This window comes from Dendrobates tinctorius, unplaced genomic scaffold (assembly GCF_039654945.1).
Source record: "Dendrobates tinctorius isolate UK_male_01 unplaced genomic scaffold, ASM3965494v1 ptg000157l, whole genome shotgun sequence".
NCBI classification, from domain to species: domain Eukaryota; kingdom Metazoa; phylum Chordata; class Amphibia; order Anura; family Dendrobatidae; genus Dendrobates; species Dendrobates tinctorius.
In genome coordinates this window covers 13728190-13755791 of record NW_027361824.1, presented here as the reverse complement: position 1 = coordinate 13755791, position 27602 = coordinate 13728190, and the positions used below count along the sequence as shown (strand labels likewise).

The 27602-nt window shown below is 47.8% G+C and overlaps 1 protein-coding gene across 1 annotated transcript in view; it reads right to left on the bottom strand.

The window, feature by feature from the left end:
- MOGAT2 (monoacylglycerol O-acyltransferase 2) overlaps positions 1-24534 on the bottom strand; it is a 78770-nt gene extending 54236 nt beyond the window's left edge. Inside the window, exons 1-2 of the mRNA XM_073548604.1 lie at positions 24403-24534; positions 3538-3716 (exon numbers count right to left, since the gene is read on the bottom strand). Of these exons, the coding sequence (XP_073404705.1) occupies positions 3538-3716; positions 24403-24496 (273 nt within the window). The 5' untranslated portion in view covers positions 24497-24534. The remainder of the gene's footprint in view (positions 1-3537; positions 3717-24402) is intronic.
- Positions 24535-27602: the final 3068 nt, after the last annotated feature.

Here is a 27602-nt window from a genome sequence, read left to right as displayed (position 1 = left end):
GAGGTGTACAGAGCGGAGCCACGTGTGTACGAGGTGTACGGAGCGGAGCCGCGTGTGTACGAGGTGTACGGAGCGGAGCCACGTGTGTACGAGGTGTACGGAGAGGAGCCGTGTGTGTACGAGGTGTACGGAGCAGAGCCGTGTGTGTACGAGGTGTACGGAGCAGAGCCGTGTGTGTACGAGGTGTACGGAGCAGAGCCGCGTGTGTACGAGGTGTACGGAGCGGAGCCGCGTGTGTGCGAGGTGTACTGAGCGGAGCCGCGTGTACGAGCTGTACGGAGCGGAGCCGCGTGTGTACGAGGTGTACGGAGAGGAGCCGCGTGTGTACGAGGTGTACAGAGAGGAGCATGCTGCATATAATGAATCACACCACTAGAGGGCATGCTGCATATAATGAATCACACCACTAGAGGGCATGCTGCATATAATGAATCACACCACTAGAGGGCATGCTGCATATAATGAATAACACCACTAGAGGGCATGCTGCATATAATGAATCAGGCTAATAGAGGGCATGCTGCAAATAATGAATCACACCACTAGAGGGCATGCTGCATATAATGAATCACACCACTAGAGGGCATGCTGCATATAATGAATCAGACCACTAGAGGGCATGCTGCAAATAATGAATCACACCACTAGAGGGCATGCTGCATATAATGAATCACACCACTAGAGGGCATGCTGCATATAATGAATCAGACCACTAGAGGGCATGCGGCATATAATGAATCAGACCACTAGAGGGCATGCGGCATATAATGAATCAGACCACTAGAGGGCATGCGGCATATAATGAATCAGACCACTAGAGGGCATGCGGCATATAATGAATCACACCACTAGAGGGCATGCTGCATATAATGAATCAGACCACTAGAGGGCATGCTGCAAATAATGAATCACACCACTAGAGGGCATGCTGCATATAATGAATCACACCACTAGAGGGCATGCTGCATATAATGAATCAGACCACTAGAGGGCATGCTGCATCCAATGAATCAGACCAGTAGAGGGCATGCTGCATATAATGAATCACACCACTAGAGGGCATGCTGCATCTAATGAATCAGACCACTAGAGGGCATGCTGCATATAATGAATCACACCACTAGAGGGCATGCTGCAAATAATGAATCACACCACTAGAGGGCATGCTGCATATAATGAATCACAGCACTAGAGGGCATGCTGCATCTAATGAATCAGACCACTAGAGGGCATGCTGCAGCCGCGTGCGTACGAGGTGTACTGAGCGGAGCCGCGTGCGTACGAGGTGTACGGAGAGGAGCCGCGTGTGTACGAGGTGTACGGAGAGGAGCCGCGTGTGTACGAGGTGTACGGAGCAGAGCCGTGTGTGTACGAGGTGTACGGAGAGGAGCCGTGTGTGTACGAGGTGTACGGAGCAGAGCCGTGTGTGTACGAGGTGTACTGAGCGGAGCCGTGTGTGTACGAGGTGTACGGAGAGGAGCCGCGTGTGTACGAGGTGTACGGAGCAGAGCCGTGTGTGTACGAGGTGTACGGAGAGGAGCCGCGTGTGTACGAGGTGTACTGAGCGGAGCCGCGTGTGTACGAGGTGTACGGAGAGGAGCCGCGTGTGTACGAGGTGTACGGAGAGGAGCCGCGTGTGTACGAGGTGTACGGAGCAGAGCCGTGTGTGTACGAGGTGTACGGAGAGGAGCCGCGTGTGTACGAGGTGTACGGAGCAGAGCCGTGTGTGTACGAGGTGTACTGAGCGGAGCCGTGTGTGTACGAGGTGTACGGAGCGGAGCCGTGTGTATGAGGTGTACGGAGCGGAGCCGTGTGTACGAGGTGTACTGAGCGGAGCCGTGTGTGTACGAGGTGTACTGAGCGGAGCCGCGTGTGTACGAGGTGTACGGAGCGGAGCCGTGTGTATGAGGTGTACGGAGCGGAGCCGTGTGTACGAGGTGTACTGAGCGGAGCCGTGTGTGTACGAGGTGTACTGAGCGGAGCCGCGTGTGTACGAGGTGTACTGAGCGGAGCCGCGTGTGTACGAGGTGTACGGAGCGGAGCCGCGTGTGTACGAGGTGTACGGAGCGGAGCCGTGTGTATGAGGTGTACGGAGCGGAGCCGTGTGTACGAGGTGTACGGAGCGGAGCCGTGTGTGTGTACGAGGTGTACGGAGAGGAGCCGCGTGTGTACGAGGTGTACGGAGAGGAGCCGCGTGTGTACGAGGTGTACGGAGAGGAGCCGTGTGTGTACGAGGTGTACGGAGAGGAGCCGTGTGTGTACGAGGTGTACGGAGCGGAGCCGCGTGTGTACGAGGTGTACGGAGAGGAGCCGCGTGTGTACGAGGTGTACGGAGCAGAGCCACGTGTGTGCGAGGTGTACGGAGCGGAGCCGCGTGTGTACGAGGTGTACGGAGAGGAGCATGCTGCATCTAATGAATCAGACCACTAGAGGGCATGCTGCATATAATGAATCACACCACTAGAGGGCATGCTGCATATAATGAATCAGACCACTAAAGGGCATGCTGCATATAATGAATCACACCACTAGAGGGCATGCTGCATATAATGAATCAGACCACTAGAGGGCATGCTGCATATAATGAATCACACCACTAGAGGGCATGCTGCATATAATGAATCAGACCACTAAAGGGCATGCTGCATATAATGAATCACACCACTAGAGGGCATGCTGCATATAATGAATCACACGACTAGAGGGCATGCTGCATATAATGAATCACACCACTAGAGGGCATGCTGCATATAATGAATCACACCACTAGAGGGCATGCTGCATATAATGAATCAGACCACTAGAGGGCATGCTGCATATAATGAATCACACCACTAGAGGGCATGCTGCATATAATGAATCAGACCACTAAAGGGCATGCTGCATATAATGAATCACACCACTTGAGGGCATGCTGCATATAATGAATCACACCACTAGAGGGCATGCTGCATATAATGAATCAGACCACTAGAGGGCATGCTGCATATAATGAATCACACCACTAGAGGGCATGCTGCATATAATGAATCACACCACTAGAGGGCATGCTGCATATAATGAATCAGACCACTAGAGGGCATGCTGCATATAATGAATCACACCACTAGAGGGCATGCTGCATATAATGAATCGCACCACTAGAGGGCATGCTGCATATAATGAATCACACCACTAGAGGGCATGCGGCATATCACACCACTAGAGGGCATGCTGCATAAAATGAATCAGACCACTAGAGGGCATGCTGCATATAATGAATCACACCACTAGAGGGCATGCTGCATATAATGAATAACACCACTAGAGGGCATGCTGCATATAATGAATCACACCACTAGAGTGCATGCTGCATATAATGAATCACACCACTAGAGGGCATGCTGCATATAATGAATCACACCACTAGAGGGCATGCTGCATATAATGAATCACACCACTAGAGGGCATGCTGCATATAATGAATCACACCACTAGAGGGCATGCTGGATAACATACATGTACTATTTATCTGCAGAATAATTTCAGATCACTTACCTTTATAGGGAAATAGTCTCTGAGGTATTTCCATACCACGCTCTTCTGCAGCCAGCGGCCCCTCCTGCCCCCCACGTATGGGGTGTCCCAGTCTAAGAACCACCACACTGCATATAGGACACTGATTATCCAGAACCGGGTGAAGAGAAGAACGAAGAACAGGATGATGCAGGTCTGCGCTGCAGGAGGAAGAGCCGAAGTCACGCATCAGTGCTGATCTGCTATAGGGACTGTAGTCTTATCTGCGTTATGTATCATCTCATTATTATATAACGTCACAGCAGCTTATAATTGTGCAGTATAATAGTCTGACCACTTATGTGCAGTCTGTCAATTCATCTGCAAAGGGTGAAATCTCATCCTGATCTAACTCTACTCGCAGGGCTGCTGGGTTTGTTACAATGCGAACTTGCGGTCACGTGCAGACTAGACTCCTGTGCTGCCCTCAATTCTCTCCTCTTGAGAGAAGCTGGATGAGACTAGTCTGCACGTGACCGCAAATCACACAAATGTGGTCATGTGACTGTAGTTTCACGGGGTGTACAGGGAACCTTAAACACATGCACATGGCACACTGTCATGACTCTGAAGTCACAAAGATGATTGCAAATTTTTTTTTAATTTTAGCCCAAACAACCCTTTTAATAAAGAAATACTTACACAAGGGCTCATAAATCTGGTGTTATGTCCAACTGCTGTAAGAATGGTATAAAGAAACTGAGAAATCTGCTCTAGTGATCTCCAAATTTGCTACGTCTCACGGTTAATGACAAAGTTCTAACTGCCTCCAGTCACCACTAGAGGGAGCACACTGCATACCGATTTATATAGCCACCACTAAGAGGAGCTCACTACGTACTGATGTTTGTTTGTTTATTGGGGGGTTGCTTTGACTGGGGGCAGTTATGCTGGACTCGGACTGTTGCTTTTGCTGGGGTTTTGATTTTTGCTATTTATTGATTGTAAGTTTTGTATTTTTATAATAAAAGAGTTCACTACATACAGATTTATACGGTCACCACTAGGGGGAGCTCACTACATACAAATTTCTACAGCCACCACTAGGAGCCTGTAGTCTGTGGAGGAAGGTGTGCTGGTGTGTTTGCTCCAGGAGAGTCACCAGTTTATTTTTTACACCCAGGAATCCCCCCCTCTATGACCCAGGAAAGAGAGGGGTGTAGTGGATGAACTGTGGGGCTGAGTCCCCGTCTCCCACCCCTCGGTCTAAGCCGGCGAGGGGTGGGAGCTCATTGCTACCGGCAAAGAGGGTCACCAGATCCGGCAAGGCCCGAAATATGGAGGAGCCCAGGAGGACCCAGAAGGGCTGCAAAGCCCCTAAGGCTGAGGCTAAGGCGAGGGCCGCTGCGGTGTCTCCTCCCGGAGGTGAGCGGAGTACTCGCAGAGGTGCAGCAGCGGTGGTGCAGAAGGATTAGGGCACTAGGGCCGCACGGGAGCCGGTTACCAGCTATGGCTCCGCATCCATGTGTACCTCTGCGAGTATGAGGAGGCTGGGAAGACCCTGAGGAGGCTCCAGGAGGAGATGAAGGAGGTGAGGCAGGCTGCAGAAAGAGCCTCCCGCACAAAGTCTGCCCTAACAGCCAGGATATCCAGCCTGGGGATCTGCATTGAAGCCCGGAGAGGAGCTATATTGGACAACCACCATCTCCTACTGTCTAGGCTCCAGTCACTAGGCATTAAGGACACTGCTCTCTCCTGGTTCTCTTCCTATCTCTCTGACCGCTCCTTCAGTGTTTTGTTCTCTGGCTCCACGTCATCTCCTCTTCCTCTCACTGTCGGGGTACCTCAGGGCTCAGTCCTTGGCCCCCTTCTCTTCTCTCTCTACACAGCCCCAATTGGACAGACCATCAGCAGATTTGGCTTTCAGTACCATCTTTATGCTGATGACACACAACTCTACATGTCTTCCCCCGACCTTACCCCCGCTGTACTACAGAACGCCAGTGACTGTCTGTCCGCAGTCTCCAACATCATGTCCGCTCTCTATCTGAAACTCAACCTCTCCAAAACTGAACTTCTTCTGCTCCCACCGTCTACTAACCTCACTAAATCTGACATTTCCCTCTCCGTGGGTGGCACCACAATAACACCCCGGCAGCAGGCGCGCTGTCTGGGTGTTATGTTTGACACCAATCTCTCCTTCACATCCCATATACAATCTCTTGCCCGCTCTTGCCGCTTACACCTAAAGAACATCTCTAGAATCTGCCCTTTTCTCACTATGGAAACAACAAAAACCCTCACTGTTGCATTGATCCACTCCCGCCTGGATTACTGCAACGCTCTATTAATTGGCCTCCCCGTCACTCGACTATCCCCTCTCCAGTCCATACTTAATGCAGCGGCCAGGTTCGTCCATCTGGGTAATCGGTACTCGGCTGCCCATTCAGTATAGGATCCAATTCAAAGTACTTGTTCTCACCCACAAAGCTCTCCACAGTGCGGCACCCCCTTACATCTCTTCTCTCATTTCTGTCTATCGGCCTAGCCGATCGCTGCGCTCTGCAAACGACTTTCGACTAACCTCTGCACTAATCCGTACCTCCCACTCCCGACTCCAAGACTTCTCCCGTGCTGCTCCTATCCTCTGGAATGCTCTACCCCAAGAAATCAGGACTATCCACAATTTGCATAGTTTTAGGCGCTCCCTCAAAACACACCTGTTCAGAGCGGCCTATCACGTTCACTAATCAAAGTCATTCTCTGTGTAAGTGTGCGTGTGTAGCCCATTCACTATCTCCATCCATCCTTCACTCCCGCAAGATGGCTGGACCTTCATTGTAAATACACCATTGTAAATACACACCTGTACTCTGTATCTCCCTCACCTCATTGTAGATTGTAAGCTCTCACGAGCAGGGTCGTCTTATTTCGTCTTATTTTGCTTTAATTATTGTATTGTTAGCGTTGTTACTTATGACTTGTGTTTTGAAACTGTTAAACTGTAAAGCGCTGCGGAATATGTTGGCGCTATATAAATAAAGATTATTATTATTATTAACAGTGGGCCTTTCCGGGAAAAATTGGCGAATGAGGACCGATTCCACAATATGGCTGCGGCAAAGGAGCCAGAGGGGTCTCGGCGTCCGTCCCAGGTGGAGGAGGTGGACCATGTGGAGATGGAGGAGGCACCGTACTCACCTGGGGGCTTGGTAAGTGTAATATCCACACGTTATGAAGAATTCAAGGTATTAAACTTTAGATATGTTTTATTCTTCGTCCTCCAGCACACAGCATAACAGTTGCATTCCCATGCTACACAGAAGTGAAACTGAAACTTCCCTTCTCATCCCTCTTGTCTCCACCCCCCAAGTCCCATAAGTCTGGCTTGCTTAAAGAGACAGATCTAATTATTATACATTACATCATCTCCTTTTTTTTTTTTTTTTTTTTTTTACTATAAATAACCCATATTACTGATAAATGCAACAACATGAAAACGTCCAAAGAAATCAGGTGTCCGTTTAGTCTTATTTGTTCAATTCCAAAACCAGAGAAACAAACAAAAAAAACCAAAACAAACACAACTATAGTTACACTTCTTCAATAAGCCTCGATGGAGCTCTTCTCTCTCGTGTAGGATAACGTCTGGGCTCATTGAGAGGGTTCATTGTTGATGGACCAGCTACCTCTTGTTGGTCCTCTCCACCATCGGATACCAAATCTTCCACCAAAGAGAGTTCATTGTCATCATTCTGCGGTATGACTTTAAAATATGAAGAATTTCGCGTTATGGAGTGTCCATCTCGTTCAGCTGTGATCATGCTGCCTTTCCTTTTGGTAACATAATATTTTGCAGGACCATATACAGGTGAGGTCTTGTTGGTTGGTCTTTGACGTACCACCACGACATCCCCTCTTTCGATGGCACTTGACTGTGTCCTTCGCCTTCTGTCTGCATAACGTTTCATGGCTTGTTTGTTGGAGAAATCTGTGGATCTCACTGAGGAGTCACTCGGTCGGGGATGGCTGGTCACATCAGGGAGACATATACGCAGGGTTCTGCTGAACATTAAATGAGCTGGAGCAGCATTAGTAGTGGAGTGTGGCGTATTGCGGTAATTACGCATGAATTTGTATAATGACTGTTTCAGTGGGATGTGCTCCAGACTCGCTGCCTTGATACGTTTCCCCAGAGTGCGCATAAAACGTTCCACAATTCCATTGGCTTGCGGCCAGCAAGGTGTGATTTTCCTGTGATTGAATCCCAAGTATTCAGAAACTTGTGTAAACACATGTCCATTGAATGGAGGTCCATTGTCTGTTTTGACCACTCTTGGAATACCATATGCCGAGAAAATGTCGTCTAGCTCTGGTATGACATTATTAGCAGATGTTGAAGAGATAAATGAAATGACAGGGTATCGAGAATATTCATCAATTGTTACGAGAATGTATTGGCCATTTGGCAATGGTCCATATATATCGACTGCCACTTCCTCCCAGACAGCAGTGGGTAACGGAGACATTTGTAATGACTCTAAGTTTGATGATGGAGTGACTAATTGACAAGTAGAACAGCGTCTAATCTTTTCTTCCACCAAGTGATCCATATTTGGGAACCACACTTTTTCTCTGAGTAACTTCTTTGTGCCAACAATTCCTAAATGACCTTCATGTGCTATCTGTATGACTAAGTTACGCAAAGTCTTAGGTACAACTAGTTTGGTACCTCGAAGAATGAGGTGTTCTTCAGTGACTGATAATTCCTCACGTACGTTTGAGAATAGTTTTAACTCTTTCAGATCAATCTCAGGATCAGGAAATTTTTCCTTTTGAATTTCATGCCACCTTCGATTTTGGATGATTTGTATTAGGGCACAGAGTGTCTTGTCTTTTGTTGTTTCATTTATAAATTGATCAAGAGAAAGTGCTTTTGGCACGGCATGATCTGTAACAAAACGTAGGTATTCTTCAATGGAGGAATGCACAGGTATATCATCATTAGTAGGATGTCTTGAAAGATAATCAGCCGGATTGCTGTATTTTCCAGGTTTGTGAACAATTTTATAGTTGTAGTCCTGTAGACGTTGGCCCCATCGTTCAATTCGTGCAGGCATTTTAGCTCTGGGATTTCCAAAAATTGTAAGAAGTGCTTGATGATCTGTGACAATGGTGAAGGGAGCTCCATAGAGAAATAAGTGAAAGTGTTCACATCCCCAGACAACTGCCAAGCTTTCTTTTTCAGGTTGAGAATATTTTCTTTCAGTGTTTGTTAAGCTCTTACTTGCATAAGAAATGATGTGAGGATTTTGATTGTTATCCTTGTACTGCGCTAGAATAGCACCCAGTCCCACGGGACTGGCGTCCACAATCCGTTCAGTTCGAAGGGCTGGATCAAAATAAGCCATAGTGGTCGTCGAGCAGAGTTCATTTTTAATTGTTTCAAAAGAGGCCTGACCGTCTTGAGACCATTGAAAAATACAACTTTGTTTTGTAAGTTCCCGTAGTGGATTGCTGATTGTTGAAAAATTCGGAATATATCTAGCACAGTAACTTGCCATTCCAAGGAAAGAACGCACTTCACTGGCATCCTGTGGAATTGAGGCTGTTCTGATAGCTTCCACTTTCTTGGGGTCTGGTTGTACTCCTTTTGCCGAGAAGATGTGACCATAGAATTCTAATGAACCCTTGTCAAACTCGCACTTCTCTTTGTTTAAAGTGAGTCCAGCAGAAAGCAGACATTCGAAGATAGCATATAGAGCACGATTATGCTCAGCTTGAGTTTTACCAAAAAACAATATGTCATCACTGTAATTAAAGGCATTTGGGATGTGTTGAATGACACTCCTTATTGCATCCTGAAAAATTTCTGCTGCTGAGCAGACTCCAAAAGTCAATCTTTTGTATCTTCTGAGGCCCACATGGGTGGAAAATGTGGTCAAGTATCGGGACTCTGGACTCAGTTCTAATTGATGATATCCCTTATTGAGGTCGAGCTTTGAGAAGACGGTGGCTCCATTTAATAAATGAATAATGTCATCAATCGTAGGTGAGATATGTCTTTCCCTCTGGATAGCGGTGTTGGGCAGGCGCATGTCAACACACAGTCTCACTTGATCAGGAGTCTTTGGTTTTGGAACTACCACAAGTGGAGAGACCCACGGAGTGGGACCAGTAACAGTTTCAATAACGTCCTCATCCATGAGCAATTGGAGTTCCTTTTCTACCTTCTGTCTCAGGTGAAATGGAATACGCCTGTGAGGCTGGGCTACTGGACGAACATTGTCATCCACATGAAGGTGTACTTGAGAGTCCTTTAGTTTTCCCAAACCACTAAATAGGGAGGGAAAGCTGTTCACCATAGTTTGTACATCCATATCCGCAGGGTCAGTTATGGTATGAATAACCTGGATGAGCCCTAGCTCCAAGGCAGTGTGATAGCTGAGAAGACAGCCTCCCGATCCTTGTAATGTGTGGAAAGTGGTTTTCTGCCTGTTTTCTTTATATCTAATTTCAGCATCAAATTGTCCCATTATAGCTAGAGGTGTTTTAGATCCATAAGGAAAGATTTTAGTCTGCACTTGTTGTAAGACTGGCCTTGTTTTCAATTGTTCATATGTAGTGCCATCTATGATATCCACTGAAGCTCCTGTATCTATTGTAAAGGTAATGTCAGTGTTGCAGATTGAGAGTATAACACAGGGAGACTGTACTGAACCAGTGACAGAGGTAGTGAACACATAGTTCTCAGTCGCAGACATTTCTTCTATGTCCTGATTTATCACTTTTACATCTGCAGATTTTGTCATAGGCAGCGGAGGCTTGTAGTGCGCTGATTTGCAAACAGCTGCAAAATGATTCCCTTTTCCACATTTACTGCAGGTCTGTCCCATAGCTGGACATTTGTTCTGGTGGTGAGGGAAATCCTGTCCACATCTATAACATTTCTTCTGTTTCTGGGCTTGTTTGTCTGGTAAATTTTTCTGTTTGAGATTATGCACATGTAATTTATCCCCATTCTCCATTACGGTAGCCTGATGATCTGCTATTTCTATAGCACGGGCCATTTTGAGCAAATCATGTAGAGAGATATCCTGCTGCAGAGCCTTACGCCTTAGGTTATTAGACGAGCAGGTGACAATTATTTGAGTTAGGATTTCATCATCTACATCTGTAAAGGCACATCCATGTGCTAACTCTTTCAGTCGTGTGACAGAAGTGTCTATGGACTCTTCTGGAAGCTGCTTGGCAATCCTGAATTTATATCTTTCATATCTGATGTTCTGTTTGGGGTTGAAGTAGCCAGTGAGAGCTTTAGTGCAGTTGCTGTATGTGTCTGTTTCTGCTGCAGGTAACGTACTGTATATGTCATAGACTCCTGTGCCTGCACAATGCAGGAGCAAAGCTCTCTTTCTTTTCTCCTCCTTTATGTCCATGGCTTCTAGGAAATTCTCAAATCTGTTTGGCCATTTTCTCCAGTTATGGGAGAGATTAATGACATCAGTCATATCAAATTGTGGGAATGTGTGCAAGTAGTCAGCCATGATAGAGTCTCTCAGTGGTGCTGGCGTGTGAAGCGGTAAAATAGAGTCCGTACTCACAGCAGTAGGTGATTATATCCCATCCTCGTCGCCAGTTGTAATATCCACACGTTATGAAGAATTCAAGGTATTAAACTTTAGATATGTTTTATTCTTCGTCCTCCAGCACACAGCATAACAGTTGCATTCCCATGCTCCCAGAAGTGAACCTGAAACTTCCTTTCTCATCCCTCTTGTCTCCACCCCCCAAGTCCCATAAGTCTGGCTTGCTTAAAGAGACAGATCTAATTATTATACATTACAGTAAGTGATCTCCAGGCCACACACAGCGGGATAGATCCAGTGCAGGTCCCACTCCCATCAGATAATAGTATTTCAGAGGATGATGGGGGTGATGCAGATGATAGCAGCAGTAGTGGGGGTTGCCTCGTCTTGCAGTAGATCCGTCAGCTAGAGTCCCCAGTAAATTACGCCCACCTGAAATTTGGAGATGAGGACTGCGGGGACGAGGCAACCAGAAGGGGGAAAAAGAAACAGAAAAAAAAGGAAGAAAACATCGGAGGAGAGGTTGGTGTTTGTCCCCCTTCCTGGGACCACACCGGTCCCGCTGTGTGGAGCCCGCTACCCACTCCGGCCCGGGACCTGCAGTGGGTCCGGTGCGAGGGAACGGGGAGAGTACAAGTCACGTGGCGCAGGTCGCCGTCTCTGCTGGCAGTAGTAGCAAAGGGGGCGAGAGTGGGCATGCGGCTGCAGAGCCGGACAGTGTGCATGGTCTGGCGTGTGGCACTGTAGCGGACAGAAGTATCACCTGTGGAGGTGTCCAGGCCAGATCCTCGGTGAAAACGGGGGACGGCCTGGCGCCTGCTGCACCCGCTGACGCTGTGGGTCGCCGCTGCCCGCAGTGTTGGTGGTGTGCTGTCAGCCGGAGCCGCATCATCGGCGGCATATGCAGATCCAATGCTGGGTCAAAGTCAGGGACCCCGGCACCGGTTATCATCTCGGGTGCAGCTGTAATGGCTGCGGCAACACCGGCCCGGACTGCATCCTCGCCGAAGAGGGTCGCACCTCTGGGGTCCTCTGCATGTGTGTCACCTGTATCTGCGGGGGACCCGGTGGTGAAGTGCACACAGGAGTGTGGAGATGTTCTGCAGGAGAGGCTGGAGCAACAGTCTGCAGCCGCCAGCACATGCTCTGCTGAAAAGCAGGGTGTGGTAATTAAACCCTGCAGTATTGCTCTTAAAGGGGCAGCTGCACTGCAAATAGCAACCCCCCCAGCAGAAAGCAATGTAAAAAACACAAATAGAAATGTAAATAAGAATGGAAGTGGTGTGAATAGTGTCTGTGACAAAGGTGAAGGGTCAGGTGTTGGAGGGGCGGTTTCTGCTGGAGGTATGGTTGGTGTGAATTCTGCTAGTGAAAATGGTGAGGCTGAGGTCAGTGATGTGGAGATGGTTGACTGTGAGGTTCAGAGTTCAGGGAATTTAGGGGCTGGTCCATCTCCCCCCCTCACCTGCAGGCGCCATTAGTTATGCAGCTGCTGCAGGTGGGATTCTGCGGGGGTCTTCCTCATCTCCAGACCCAGGGAATGATGCCTTTCGCCGCCGTTTCCTGGAGGCCCTCAAAAAAGGGGAGCGGATGATCAATGTAGAGGGAAGAGAGGTGGAGTTGTCCTACTGGCTAGATAAGTTTAGTCTAGCTGCCTTCCAAGAGATAAAGGGAGGGGAGACCGTGTGGTCCCTCTTGACAGCCGGGCAGGGGGTCTCCAGGAGAAATGTAGTTTGTCTTCGCTGGAGGGGCGATGAGGCATGTCCATCCAGGACAAATGTGGTGAAGCTCCTCATGAAGATGGACTTCAGGGCTATTGACATCTTTGCTCTGATTCATCTTTTTGGGACCTCCACCTTTGATATCAGCTTTGTTCGGCCGGAGGGCTTGGAGCTCTTTTAGTCGAATTATGAGCTGGTAAAAGAGGAGCCCGGCTGGCGAGGGTTTGCCGTGGAGGCAATTTGTCGCCAAAGTGGGCCGAAGAAAGTGACCGTTTTAACATGTAATGAGTCTCTTTCTGGCATCGACATAATGACCTGGTTGAGCCGGTACGGCGAGGTTGTGGAGGTCCCTAAGAAGAACCGGGACGATTTTGGCATCTGGTCAGGAGGCTGGACCTTCATGGTAAAGTTGAAACGTTCAGGGGGCACTGTCACCCACATCCCTTCCTCGGCTTTCCTAGGAAGGGATCGGATTCTGGTCTTCTACCAGGGGCAGCCGAAGGTCTGCCACAGGTGCGGTGATCCTCACCACTTCAGCGCGGGCTGCAAGGTGCAGAAATGTGCCTTGTGTGGCGAGGTGGGTCACCTCGCCGCATCTTGTGGTGTCATTCAATGTCACCTGTGTGGTGATCTAGGTCACCCATTCAGCCGCTGCCCTCGTTCCTTCTCTAATGCCATGGCTGGGCGGAGGGGAGCCGTGAGGAAGTTCTTGGCGGTGCAACCTCTGCAGAGGATGGAGGTTGCAGCGGGGGAGGAGCTGAGGGGCCGATGAGGAATGGCAGGGCTAGGGGCCCCTCTTAACAGCGAAGGCAGGCAAGGCGTCAGGAGGGCAGGGGGCAGGAGGAGCCTCGGGAAACTGGGGTAATGGCTGCCCCATTCTCTGAGGCGATGGCCCATGTCACTGAGGCCTCGGGGGAGGAAGCGGTGAATGAGGAGATCAGACGAATGGAGAATGAGTAGGTGGCTAATCTCTCAGATGCCTCCCACTATGAAGTTTTAATGAGGATGGAGGGGAACAGCCAAAAGAAAGGGGTGACAAGAGTGCCAAGACTGCCAAAAGTAAAAAAAGAAGAAAAAGAAGGGAGATGGAAAATCTTCTCCCTCCCTGACCAAGGTGCCTAAGGAAGGTCCCATCGACTCCCCTCTGATCCCCCTCTCTAACCGGTTCCAAGCCCTTGATGACCCTGCTGAGATGGGGGTCGGGGGTGAGGTTCCAGAGGTAACATCGGGAGGGTCTTTGGGAGGGGGCGGAGTCCATTCACCAGAGGGTGTGTCTTCCTCAGGAGGTGGGGCCAACCCTGGGTCCGGAGATGAGAAGGAGGTGGGAGGGATGGATACCTCTGTCTCTCTGAAAAGAAGAGGGGGGGTTTCATCGTCCAGAGATGAACGGGCTAGGAAAATGGGTGGGGGGAAGAAAAAGGCCATCTAGCTCGATCAATCATGAGGGCGGCACCCACCCCGTTGACTCTGGCGACCATTAATGCCGCTAGTATAAAGTCTGATGTGGCTAGATTTGCGGCCTTTGATTTTCACACATTTGAGGCTGAAATTTTGTTTTTGCAGGAGACCAGACTTACGGATGTGGGGGCCATACGCCAGGTGGAGAGGGAGTGGAGGTGCGGGTCCTCGTACTGGTCTCTTGCGACCGAGCTGTGTAGCTGGGTGGCAGTCCTTTTTAAGACTGCATCGGTTGAATGCCGGAGAGTTATCGAGGGAGAAATGGAGAGGTGCCTGGTCTTAGACGTCTTCATGAGGGGACAGGAGCTTCGGCTCATTAACATCTATGGTCCACAGTCAATGTGGGACCGTAAATGTCTCTTCCTGAAGATTAAGCCCTATCTTTTTACGAGCCGTCAGGTGGTCTTTGGAGGTGACTTTAATACTGTCACAAGGCTTTGTGATAGGGGAGGCTTATGATAGTAATACTCTTAATAGCATAGCTAGTGATGCTCGCCTGGTGGATGTCCACATCTGGCACACCCCAGGTCACAGTGGTTTCACCTTTCATAGAGGTAGCTGCAAGTCTAGAATAGACAGGTTTTTTTTGAAGGAGGAAGCCATCTCTTCAGCAGTGTCCGTTGTTGAGGTGGAGTTCTCCGATCACTGTCTGATTTCTTTTTCTCTGAATGTTTCAGAAACCCCTCGGATGGGAAAAGGACTATGGAAGCTGAATTCATCACTCTTGGAAGAAGCAGAGATAAGACCATCCTTTGAGGACTTTCTTCAGAGCTAGGTACCGCTTTTGGATCTCTGTAGTGATAAGTCAGAGTGGTGGGAGATGTTCAAGGAACGGGTTGTGAGTTTCTTCTGCCAGTTCTCGAGCCTCAGGAGCCTGAGCATGTACCGCCTGTTTTAGGAACTGAGGAGGAAACTCGAACAGCTCGTCTCGACTGGGGGTGACCGTGAGGAAATCTCCAGAGTGAAGTCTTTACTCAAGAGGTGTCAGTGGTGAGAGGGAATTTGGGAGGTACTGCTCGCCCGACCCCCTACAGAAACTGTAAGATGTCAGGGAGTTGTAAGGTGGTGACAGGTTTGGTCGACAGTACGGGTTCCCTGAACAGATCCAAATCAGGGATCCTGGAGGTGATCAGATCTTTCTACTCACACCTCTTGGGGAAGAGGGATCTGGATCGGAACGTGATGTCGGCTTTCCTGGCCGAAGCCATCCCTGAGCCATGGGATGTCGCTTAACGTTTTGACAGAGGAAATCAGGGAAGAGGAAGTGCGACTGGCCGATGATGGGCTTCGGCCTAAGAAATCGCCAGGTCAGGATGGCTTAACATCCAAGTTTTATAAGACCTTCAGGGACTCCTTGGTCCCCCTCTTGACTGAGGTGTTTAACGAGTGTCTCTCCTCAGGCACTCTTTCCCGGTCAATGAGGCAGTCGGCCCTGATTATCCTGTCAAAGGGTAAAGGACTCGTCCCGTATTGAGAACTGGTGCCCCATAGCGCTTCTCAATACGGACCGGAAGGTTCCGGCAAAGGTGCTGTTCAAACGGCTGGTGAAGTTTGCACCCCGGCTCCATTCGGGGACCCGGCATTGCTCTGTTCCAGGCCCCAGCACTGTTAGTGCTGTGCTCAGTGGCCGAGAGGCAGTGGAGCAGGGAAGGGCGGGTCACTGGAAGGGGTATTTGCTGTCTTTAGACCAGGCGAAGGCTTTTGATCGGGTTAATCATGAGTACCTCTGGTCCGTCCTTCTGAGGTACGTTCTGCCTGGGGGGTTTGTGAATTGGCTAAAGATCTTGTATGCAGGGGCAGAGACCTTCCCGCTTGTGAATGGTTGGTCTGGCCGCCCTTTTGAGGTTGAGTCTGGGGTCCGCCAAGGCTGTCCGTTGAGCCCGCTGTTATACGTGTGCGCGATAGATCCCCTTTTACGGAGGATTGAGCGTGGGCCATTGGCGGGAGTCAGGATGGACCAGGCGGCCCCAGAAGCCACTCTGAGGGTGGTAGTGTATGCCGATGATGTCTCCCTTTTTGCGTCCTCGGGTGAGGAGGCGGAGTGGGTCATGTCTGAGGTTGGTCGCTACTCGGAGGCTTTTGGGTCCAGAATTAATCAGGAAAAGTGTGAGAGTCTCTGGATGGGAGGGGCAGACCCTAGTTTAGGTCTCCCGGACACTCTTCCAGAGCCCCAGGCATCAAAAATTCTAGGCATCGAATTTGGCCCGGGGGACTACCCCAAGCAAAATTGGGAGGGCAGACTTAAGATCGCCGCCCAGAAGGTGGACCAATGGAAGGGTTGGTCTTTGACCCTGAGGGAAAGGGTTAGCCAGGTTAAGGGTTTTTTGCATTTTGCCAGAGCCGCTCTGGACACGGGTATACAGCCTGTTTTTCCAGATGTTATGGGGAAATAGGCTGAACCTAGTCTAGCGAGAGGTCACATATCGCACAAGGAGACTAGGAGGGTTGGGTATGGTCATCCCAGTGGTGTTTTTAGTAAACACTTTTGTCAAGACTAACATCGCCAACCTCTGGTCAGAGAGAGCTCCTCCGTGGGTATTCTCCTGCAGGGGATGGCTTCTGCCCTTCTTTCAGGAATGGGAGACAGGAGGGCAAGTGAAGGACCTACGCACACCGCATGGACATCTTCCGGCTTACGCTACCCCGGTTCTGAAGGTAATCCGCCGGTGGGGTCTGGGAATGTGGGAGATCAGGACCATGTTGAGGAAATTCCTTGACAGGAGGGTCTGTTATGAATTGGTAACCGAGGAGAAAAAAGCAAAACAAGCTAAGTCACAGAAAACCAGAGAGGTTGGTAACTATGCAGATTGCAGATCCCTGATCCTACCACACAACTAGCAGCAGCCGTGGAGCGTACCTAAGATGTTCCTAGACGCTTCGTCACAGCCGGAGGACTAAATAAACCTGAAGCATGAAAAGGGAAAACTAACTGCCCCAGAGCAGACCCCAAAGTAATAGATAGCCCCCACACATGTATTGACGGTGAAACAAGATGAAGGCACAAACACAGGCAGGAAAATAGACAGAGCAAACGATGGAGCCCAAACTAACCAGAAAGGAAAGACACTGTCTGCAACCTGCAAAAAACCCTACAAAAATAATGTCCAACAATTCTGATAGCAAAATTAACCCTGAAGTCACTAGACTTCTCCCACTATATCAGCACTCTGAAACATTCTGAGACAGAGCAAAAGGAGACCAAACCAGTAAGGGACAAAAAGCAAATTGGCAAAATACTGATAAATAAGAGTGGAAATTCAGCACAGCCCCCAGCCGGGCCTGGCTGACCACACAAAAAACTGAATAGACCAACAAAATCAAGTGTGAACATTAGCAGAAGAACTTAGCTTTAGATGACTGGAACAGAGCTGAAAACCAAGAGCTGACAAGCCAGAAGGAATCACCAGCAACTGAATAGGGCGTCGGCTGTCTTAAATCCAATCTGAGACTCCTGAGGTCCAATCGTCATCCTCATTCTCAGGTGGCAGATCTCCACCGATCAAATCAGCCTCACTACCTTCTGTTACCACCAGAGGGAGTCTGGAAGGAGAACTCACAACAGGTGAACCAGAGAATGAACTCACAACAAGGGTCCTGTTGACCCATTTCCAGAAGCCTCTGGTGCTCAAAGATTGCCCTAGTCGGGATCTGGAGGGCGGGCTGAGGTTATTGAATTCTACACGGGTCCCCTTGAAGTTTTGGGACTTGGCTTCGCGTTGCTTCCATGGGAAACTGTATGTAAGGGACAACCTGAAGTGTAGGAACTCCGTAGATTGGAGTTGTCCCCTTGAGAAGTGTTGCGACACGCTGGAAAGCATGGAGCACTTCCTCCTTCAGTGTCCTTTTAATACAGGTGTCTACAACAGGGTGGGTGCTTCCATAGGCTGGCCTCGACTGGCACACCTTTCCTATGCGGAGTGGGCGTATGGGGCATTCAGATCCACTTTATTTCTAGTCAGTTTAGTCGTCAGATTTTACATGTGGAACGCACTGTGCCTAGTGTCAACTCAGCAGAAAATCCTCCCCCGGGACGAGGTTGTTAGGAGCCTTCTGGGTGGCCTGGTGAAGGTGCGCTCTCTGGAGTATGACAGGCTGGGTGCAGCGAGGGCCTCTCTTCTCTGGAGAGGGTTCTCATTTAATGTACCCTAGGGCTTATATAAGCAGGTAAGTGGTAGGGACAGCCGAGGGACAGTTAGGTGGGCATGTGGTGAGTTAGGTAGGGCAGTAGGGTCAGGGAGGGAGAGACAGGGAAAGGTAGTTATTTAAATAGGGGCAGATGTCTAGACAGGTAGGGACGGCTGGTAAAGTAAGGATTGTTAGGACAGAAGCCTGTCATCTCCGGTTTCCTGTTGGCGGGCTGGAGGCTTTTCACTATCAGATTTTTGTTTTGCAGAAGTGAAATACTGATATAGGGCTTACAGGCACCAATCCTGGCTCTGGGTTAGTGTTGTAATATAGAGAGTGATGTAGCATTGTATTGTAGGGTGATGGTCCTGTGGCTTACAGGGTTAATGCACCTGTCTTGTAAGCAGGAGGCCATGAGTTCCTCAGTGAGCTTGTTTTTGTATTGTGTGGGGTTTTTTGTTTATGGTGGGGGGTTGTTATAGTTGTATTTGCTGTGTTTAAAAAAACAAAAAATTTAAAAAAAACAAAAAAACAAAACAAATATATAAAAAGGAAAAAAAAATGGTTTATGGTTTAGATAGATGTGTGTTTAAACCAGGTGGCTTTTATGTTTCTTTTTGGGCGATGGATCAGAGTTTTCTTTGTCAGGTTTGGTGTGAAGTGTGTATGTGCGCGTGTGTTAACAGAATGTTTCTTCTCTCCTTGGGTGAGGTAACCTGGGGAGGAGGAGATCTGGAGGAATCAAAAAGTGAAAAGACGAGTAAAGGACAGAAAACAGCATAAGAGAGAAAGATGAAGAAGGAAGCTTCTCTGAGAAAGAAGACAAAGTTTGATTTTTGTTTGTTTTTTTTTTGGGGGGGTTGCTTTGGCTGGGGGCATTTATGCCTGGACCTGGACTTTGCTTTGGATTGGAGGGGTAATGTTGGACTCGGACTGTTGCTTTTGCTGGGGTTTTGATTTTTGCTATTTATTGATTGGAAGTTTTGTATTTATATAATAAAAGAGTTCACTACATACAGATTTATACAGTCAACACTAGAGGGAGCTCATTACATACAGATTTGTGTCTCTGTATACAGGGAGCTTCCCCTAGTGGTGGCTGAAGACAGGATCTTATCATGTATCTCTGTATACAGGGAGCTTCCCCTAGTGGTAGCTACAGACAGGATCTTATCATGTATCTCTGTATACAGGGAGCTCCCCCTAGTGGTGGCTACAGACAGGATCTTATCATGTATCTCTGTATACAGGGAGCTCCCCCTAGTGGTGGCTACAGACAGGATCTTATCATGTATCTCTGTATACAGGGAGCTCCCCCTAGTGGTGGCTACAGACAGAATCTTATCATGTATCTCTGTATACAGGGAGCTCCCCCTAGTGGTGGCTACAGACAGGATCTTATCATGTATCTCTGTATACAGGGAGCTCCCCCTAGTGGTGGCTACAGACAGGATCTTATCATGAATCTCTGTATACAGGGAGCTCCCCCTAGTGGTGGCTGCAGACAGGATCTTATCATGTATCTCTGTATACAGGGAGCTCCCCCTAGTGGTGGCTACAGACAGGATCTTATCATGTATCTCTGTATACAGGGAGCTCCCCCTAGTGGTGGCTACAGACAGGATCTTATCATGTATCTCTGTATACAGGGAGCTCCCCCTAGTGGTGGCTACAGACAGGATCTTATCATGAATCTCTGTATACAGGGAGCTCCCCCTAGTGGTGGCTGCAGACAGGATCTTATCATGTATCTCTGTATACAGGGAGCTCCCCCTAGTGGTGGCTACAGACAGGATCTTATCATGTATCTCTGTATACAGGGAGCTCCCCCTAGTGGTGGCTACAGACAGGATCTTATCATGTATCTCTGTATACAGGGAGCTCCCCCTAGTGGTGGCTACAGACAGGATCTTATCATGTATCTCTGTATACAGGGAGCTCCCCCTAGTGGTAGCTACAGACAGGATCTTATCATGTATCTCTGTATACAGGGAGCTCCCCCTAGTGGTGGCTGAAGACAGGATCTTATCATGTATCTCTGTATACAGGGAGCTCCCCCTAGTGGTGGCTACAGACAGGATCTTATCATGTATCTCTGTATACAGGGAGCTCCCCCTAGTGGTGGCTACAGACAGGATCTTATCATGTATCTCTAGATTTTGGAGATCTACCCTGACATAGTCCTGCTAGCACTGTTGACAAGTTTGTTACAAAGTATCCCATGTAATCCTCTGTGGTTACTTGATTATCATCACACATTTTTATTCCTGTTTTGGATCATAGCTGCTTCTATTCTAATGCATTGTAACAACCCCCCAGCTGTGTAACTCTAACACCAAGATACTTCAACATTATTTTGTTAATGAGCAGATTCTCACTTTTTGAGACCTTAGAAGCGGATTGGCGTCACGGTCTCCTGCGGTCGGGCGCAGGTGCAGCCACATCATAAGTGCAGGGTCTCAGACGCATTATTACATCTATTATTCATGAAGAGTCCCGATGTCGCTCTTGTGGAGGAGATGGGGGTCGGGTCATACAGGCGATGCTAAATGTATTTAATCATCCAATAAAATAAATGGAGGATTAAGGGAAAACTCTGGAGACTGCGAAAGAAGACAACGAGCCCCCAACTCCACCAGGACCATTCTTAAAATGCTCCATTACAAGAGAAGACGTCACAGCTTTCCTGTATCACTAAGAGGCCAGAACAGACAGTATCACACAGGAGAGGATTAGATACACAGCTCAGCAGACAGTACCACACAGGAGAGGATTAGATACACGGCTCAGCAGACAGTATCACGCAGGATAGGATTAGAGACACAGCTCAGCAGACAGTACCACACAGGATAGGATTAGATACACGGCTCAGCAGACAGTATCACGCAGGATAGGATTAGATACACTGCTCAGCAGGCAGTATCACACAGAAGATTAGATACACGGCTCAGCAGAGAGTATCACGCAGGATGGGATTAGATACACGGCTTAGCAGTCAGTATCACACAGGAGAGGATTAGATACATGGCTCAGCAGTCAGTATCAGACAGGAGAGGATTAGATACACAGCTCAGCAGACAGTACCACACAGGACAGGATTAGATACACTGCTCAGCAGTCAGTATCACACAGGAGAGGATTAGATACACGGCTCAGCAGAGAGTATCACGCAGGATGGGATTAGATACACAGCTCAGCGGTCAGTATCACACAGGAAAGGATTAGATACACGGCTCAGCAGACAGTATCACGCAGGATAGGATTAGATACACTGCTCAGCAGTCAGTATCACACAGGAGAAGATTAGATATACGGCTCAGCAGAGAGTATCACGCAGGATGGGATTAGATACACAGCTCAGCAGTCAGTATCACACAGGATAGGATTAGATACACGGCTCAGCAGTCAGGATCACACAGGAGAGGATTAGATACATGGCTCAGCAGTCAGTATCACATAGGATAGGATTAGATACACGGCTCAGCAGATAGTATCAACACAGGATAGGATTAGATAAACAGCTCAGCAGTCAGTATCACACAGGATAGGATTAGATACACGGCTCAGCAGTCAGTATCACACAGGATAGGATTAGATACACGGCTCAGCAGTCAGTATCAAACAGGATAGGATTAGATACACGGCTCAGCAGTCAGTATCACACAGGAAAGGATTAGATACACGGCTCAGCAGTCAGTATCACACAGGATAGGATTAGATACATGGCTCAGCAGTCAGTATCACACAGGATAGGATTAGATACACGGCTCAGCAGATAGTATCAACACAGGATAGGATTAGATACACAGCCTAGCAGTCAGTATCACACAGGATAGGATTAGATACACAGCTCATCAGTTAGTATCACACAGGAGAGGATTAGATACACCACAGGATAGGATTAGATACACAGCTCAGCAGATAGTATCAACACAGGATAGGATTAGATACACGGCTCAGCAGTCAGTATCATACAGGATAGGATTAGATACACGGCTCAGCAGTATCACACAGGAGAGGATTAGATAAATGGCTCAGCAGTCAGTATCACACAGGATAGGACTAGATACACGGCTAAGCAGATAGTATCAACACAGGATAGGATTAGATACACAGCTCAGCAGTCAGTATCACACAGGATAGGATTAGATACACGGCTCAGCAGTCAGTATCACACAGGATAGGATTAGATACATGGCTCAGCAGATAGTATCACACAGGAGAGGATTAGATACATGGCTCAGCAGATAGTATCAACACAGGATAAGATTAGATTCACGGCTCAGCAGTCAGTATCACACAGGATAGGATTAGATACACGGCTCAGCAGTTAGTATCACACAGGAGAGGATTAGATACATGGCTCAGCAGATAGTATCAACACAGGATAGGATTAGATACACGGCTCAGCAGTCAGTATCACACAGGATAGGATTAGATACACGGCTCAGCAGTCAGTATCACACAGGATAGGATTAGATACACAGCTCAGCAGTCAATATCACACAGGATAGGATTAGATACACGGCTCAGCAGTCAGTATCACACAGGATAGGATTAGATACACGGCTCAGCAGACAGTATCACACAGGATAGGATTAGATACACGGCTCAGCAGTCAGTATCACACAGGATAGGATTAGATACACGGCTCAGCAGTCAGTATCACACAGGAGATGATTAGATACATGGCTCAGCAGTCAGTATCACACAGGATAGGATTAGATACACGGCTCAGCAGATAGTATCAACACAGGATAGGATTAGATACACAGCTCAGCAGTCAGTATCACACAGGATAGGATTAGATACACAGCTCATCAGTTAGTATCACACAGGAGAGGATTAGATACACCACAGGATAGGATTAGATACACGGCTCAGCAGTCAGTATCACACAGGAGAGGATTAGATACATGGCTCAGCAGTCAGTATCACACAGGATAGGATTAGATACACGGCTAAGCAGATAGTATCAACACAGGATAGGATTAGATACACAGCTCAGCAGTCAGTATCACACAGGATAGGATTAGATACACGGCTCAGAAGTCAGTATCACACAGGATAGGATTAGATACATGGCTCAGCAGATAGTATCACACAGGAGAGGATTAGATACATGGCTCAGCAGATAGTATCAACACAGGATAAGATTAGAGTCACGGCTCAGCAGTCAGTATCACACAGGATAGGATTAGATACACGGCTCAGCAGTTAGTATCACACAGGAGAGGATTAGATACATGACTCAGCAGATAGTATCAACACAGGATAGGATTAGATACACGGCTCAGCAGTCAGTATCACACAGGATAGGATTAGATACACGGCTCAGCAGTCAGTATCACACAGGATAGGATTAGATACACGGCTCAGCAGTCAGTATCACACAGGATAGGATTAGATACACAGCTCAGCAGACAGTATCACACAGGATAGGATTAGATACACGGCTCAGCAGACAGTATCACACAGGATAGGATTAGATACATGGCTCAGCAGACAGTATCACACAGGATAGGATTAGATACACGGCTCAGCAGTCAGTATCACACAGGAGAGGATTAGATACACGGCTCAGCAGTCAGTATCACACAGGATAGGATTAGATACACAGCTCAGCAGTCAGTATCACACAGGATAGGATTAGATACACGGCTGAGATGAGTTAAGCAATGGGCCAAATTTGTCATTTGCACTTTTGATGTCACTTTTCTTGCATTTTTTTTACAAAAGCTCTGGGGGGGAGGCGACATTTTGGCAATTTTTTATTTTTATTTGAGAGCTGCGATTGATAAATTAGCAGAAACCAATTACAAACATTTGAAGAAAAAAAAAAAAGCAGCCACATATAAAATAGACATTAACAAACAGAACAAACAGCGGCATTTCAAGAAAGAGCAAAAAACACAAACAAATAGGCAAAAAAGGCGCAAATGCAATAATCCACGCGGCCCAATGCGGTTAGATACAACATCTCGCTGATAAAACGAATGACGCTCCGTTCTTACCCAGCGCCAGGAAGGAGAACACCCACTGGAGCACGGCCGCCGTCTGCAGCCTCCGTTCTAAGGGAACCGACCGAGACGCAAATTCGATCGCCATGCTGTCAGCCCGGGGTGCGGAGAATGGTCTCCTGCAGGCTGGATATCGGGGTCCAAAGTCTGCCGGGACGAGACGACGTGTTGCAATGTGAACGTCGGCCTCGCTCTGTGGAATGAGGTGTAATAAGCTGCACGGATCTGTGCGATATCAGCCCTGCCGCTATCAGCGGAGATTATACTGATCCATGCGCCCCGCACCCATCCGTGTATGAGGCACAAACTTATGTTTCTCACGCAACCAGCATAATTCACCCACGAAAGACCAAAACGGATCCACAATTCTGCTTAGCCATGAATGGTTCTCTCTCCTGATTGTTTGCTACAATGTATCAGCGCAGAAGATCCATTCAGACACGGCTCATACAAGAGAGGACAGCGTTCGTGTAACCGCCGTGATCAAACAACGCCGACCATGTCAGCATGACGCTGATGGGAGCTGGGCGACAGTATAATGAAGTGAGGAGGCAGGGATTTCTTCTAGGGACTCCATACCCCGAAGCCTGGAATAAATCATTAACATAAAAGATTACAAAATCAATTTTTCATTGTCTACACCATAGCAATGAAACAAAAAGGTAAGGCTGCTTTAACAATTCAATCACCTGTATGCCTATAAAAATAGATAAAAATCATCCAGGGGGCAACAGATTCCCTTTAAGATTCTGTCTGCAGTCACCACTAGGGGGAGCTCCCTATATACACAGATACATGATACGATCCTGTCTGCAGCCACCACTAGGGGGAGCTCCCTGTATACAGAGATACATGATAAGATTCTGTCTGCAGTCACCACTAGGGGGAGCTCCCTATATACACAGATACATGATACGATCCTGTCTGCAGCCACCACTAGGGGGGGCTCCCTGTATATAGATACATGACAAGATCCTGTCTGCAGCCACCAATAGGGGGAGCTCCCTATATACAGAGATACATGATAAGATCCTGTCTGCAGTCACCACTAGGGGGAGCTCCCTGTATACAGAGATACATGATAAGATCCTGTCTGCAGTCACCACTAGGGGGAGCTCCCTGTATACAGAGATACATGATAAGATCCTGTCTGCAGTCACCACTAGGGGGAGCTCCCTGTATACAGAGATACATGATAAGATCCTGTCTGCAGTCACCACTAGGGGGAGCTCCCTGTATATAGAGATACATGATAAGATCCTGTCTGCAGTCACCACTAGGGGGAGCTCCCTGTATATAGAGATACACAATAAGATCCTGTCTGCAGTCATCACTAGGGGGAGCTCCCTGTATATAGAGATACATGATAAGATCCTGTCTGCAGTCACCACTAGGGGGAGCTCCCTGTATATAGAGATACACGATAAGATCCTGTCTGCAGCCACCACTAGGGGGAGCTCCCTGTATATAGAGATACATGATAAAACAATCTTATGTGGCAAGATGATTATATAAGTATTTACCCAGTAAATATAACCTCCAAAGCGGGATGTGTACAAGACATCAATAAAGCTGAGCCTCTAGTGCATAAAGGAATAAATCTCATTTTAATTTAATGCCAAAATAAAAATCCTTGGAAAATATATTAAGTAACGAAAAATCTACAAACTATCCCGTCGTATACGCCTAAAGGTAAGGTTTTGTTCAGAAAGGAAAGCAAGAGCTCCAATAAATCAATAAATTTAAAAATAAAAAATAACAAAAGAGTTCTTGCTGGAATCTCTCTGTGTCCTAAAGCGGTATCCCAATACAAAAGCCACAAACAAGGTATAGCCCAATATTAATTGTAATACAATATATGTATTAAGGTGCTAAATAAATACACATCAAATCATGGATTGGTAAACACCAAAATGGATGAATTGTATAATTGCAGACAAAACGACAAAGACCAGTAAAAAAAAGCATATAACAACTACTCAAATATGGACTGCAATAAAATGCATGCGATGTCAGTAAATTAGGTGTCATGTCTTATGGTAAGTCTAATGCTGCTATTTATGTGCAAGGTGTGAACTGCACCAGATGGACTTGAAATAGAAAATAGCTATTGAAAAGAGGGCATGTTATACCTGAAGTTGGGCACGTGGAGATCCCCAAGCGTCCCTCTGCCCCGACGCGCATTTCGCTTCTGCTTCTTCGGGAGGCATGACTCTCACTCCACAAGGGTTAAATTAAAGTTTTGGTTTCGGGGATTTTCGATATTGTGGCATTCGTGCAATTTAGATTTGTATTTCTTAGGAAGTAGGGGTAGGGGTTTTTAATATTTGTATTGTTTGTGTCGGTTTTTAATTTTGTGCTTCTTTTATCCTAGTTATTTTGTTTTTACTTGCCCATATTTCATTCCCATGATGACATTCCATTGCAAATTAAATTCAGGATGTCAGGATTCCTTTCTGTATCCATCCAGGGATCCATGATTCTGCGGGATGTCAAAATAACATTCATCAGGACTGTAGACGGCAAAAATCTGACTATTCTGTGGACACTTTATTGGACCACCCTGCCTACGGACTGTTTTTTTTTATTAATATTGATTTATTTTTCCACATTTTGTGTATTTTATTTTTTTACATTTTTTATTAGTCCTTGTATACCGTATATACTCGCGTACAAGCCGAGATTTTCAGCCCATTTTTTGGGCTGAAAGTCCCCCTCTCGGCTTATATGCGAGTCATATACGCCAGGGGGTCGGTGGGGGAGGGGGAGCGGGGGTGTCAGATCATACTTACCCCCCTGGTGCGGTCTCTGCAGCCCCTTGCTTCTCCCGCGGTCTCAGGGCTACAGAGACCTCGCCAGGAGGGTTAAGTATATTCGATATTCACCTGTCCCTGGTCCAGCGCTGCACGCCGTTCTGTCCTCCGTGTCCTCTGTGACGTTCAGGTCAGAGGGCGCGGTGACGTAGTTAGTGCACCCCCTGCCTGAACAGTCACTGAACAGAGGAACCCGGAAGATAGAGCAGCGCCCTGCGATCGACTGGGGACAGGTGAATATCTCGGGTGCCGGAGCCCTGAGCCAGCAGTGACACCGGCACCTGACCCCCATAGTGTGCCAGTGTCCCCGCCTGCTAAGGACACCCTGGCACCTGGCCCCCAGTGATGAGAGGTGAGAACATCATTCTTTTTTTTATTTGA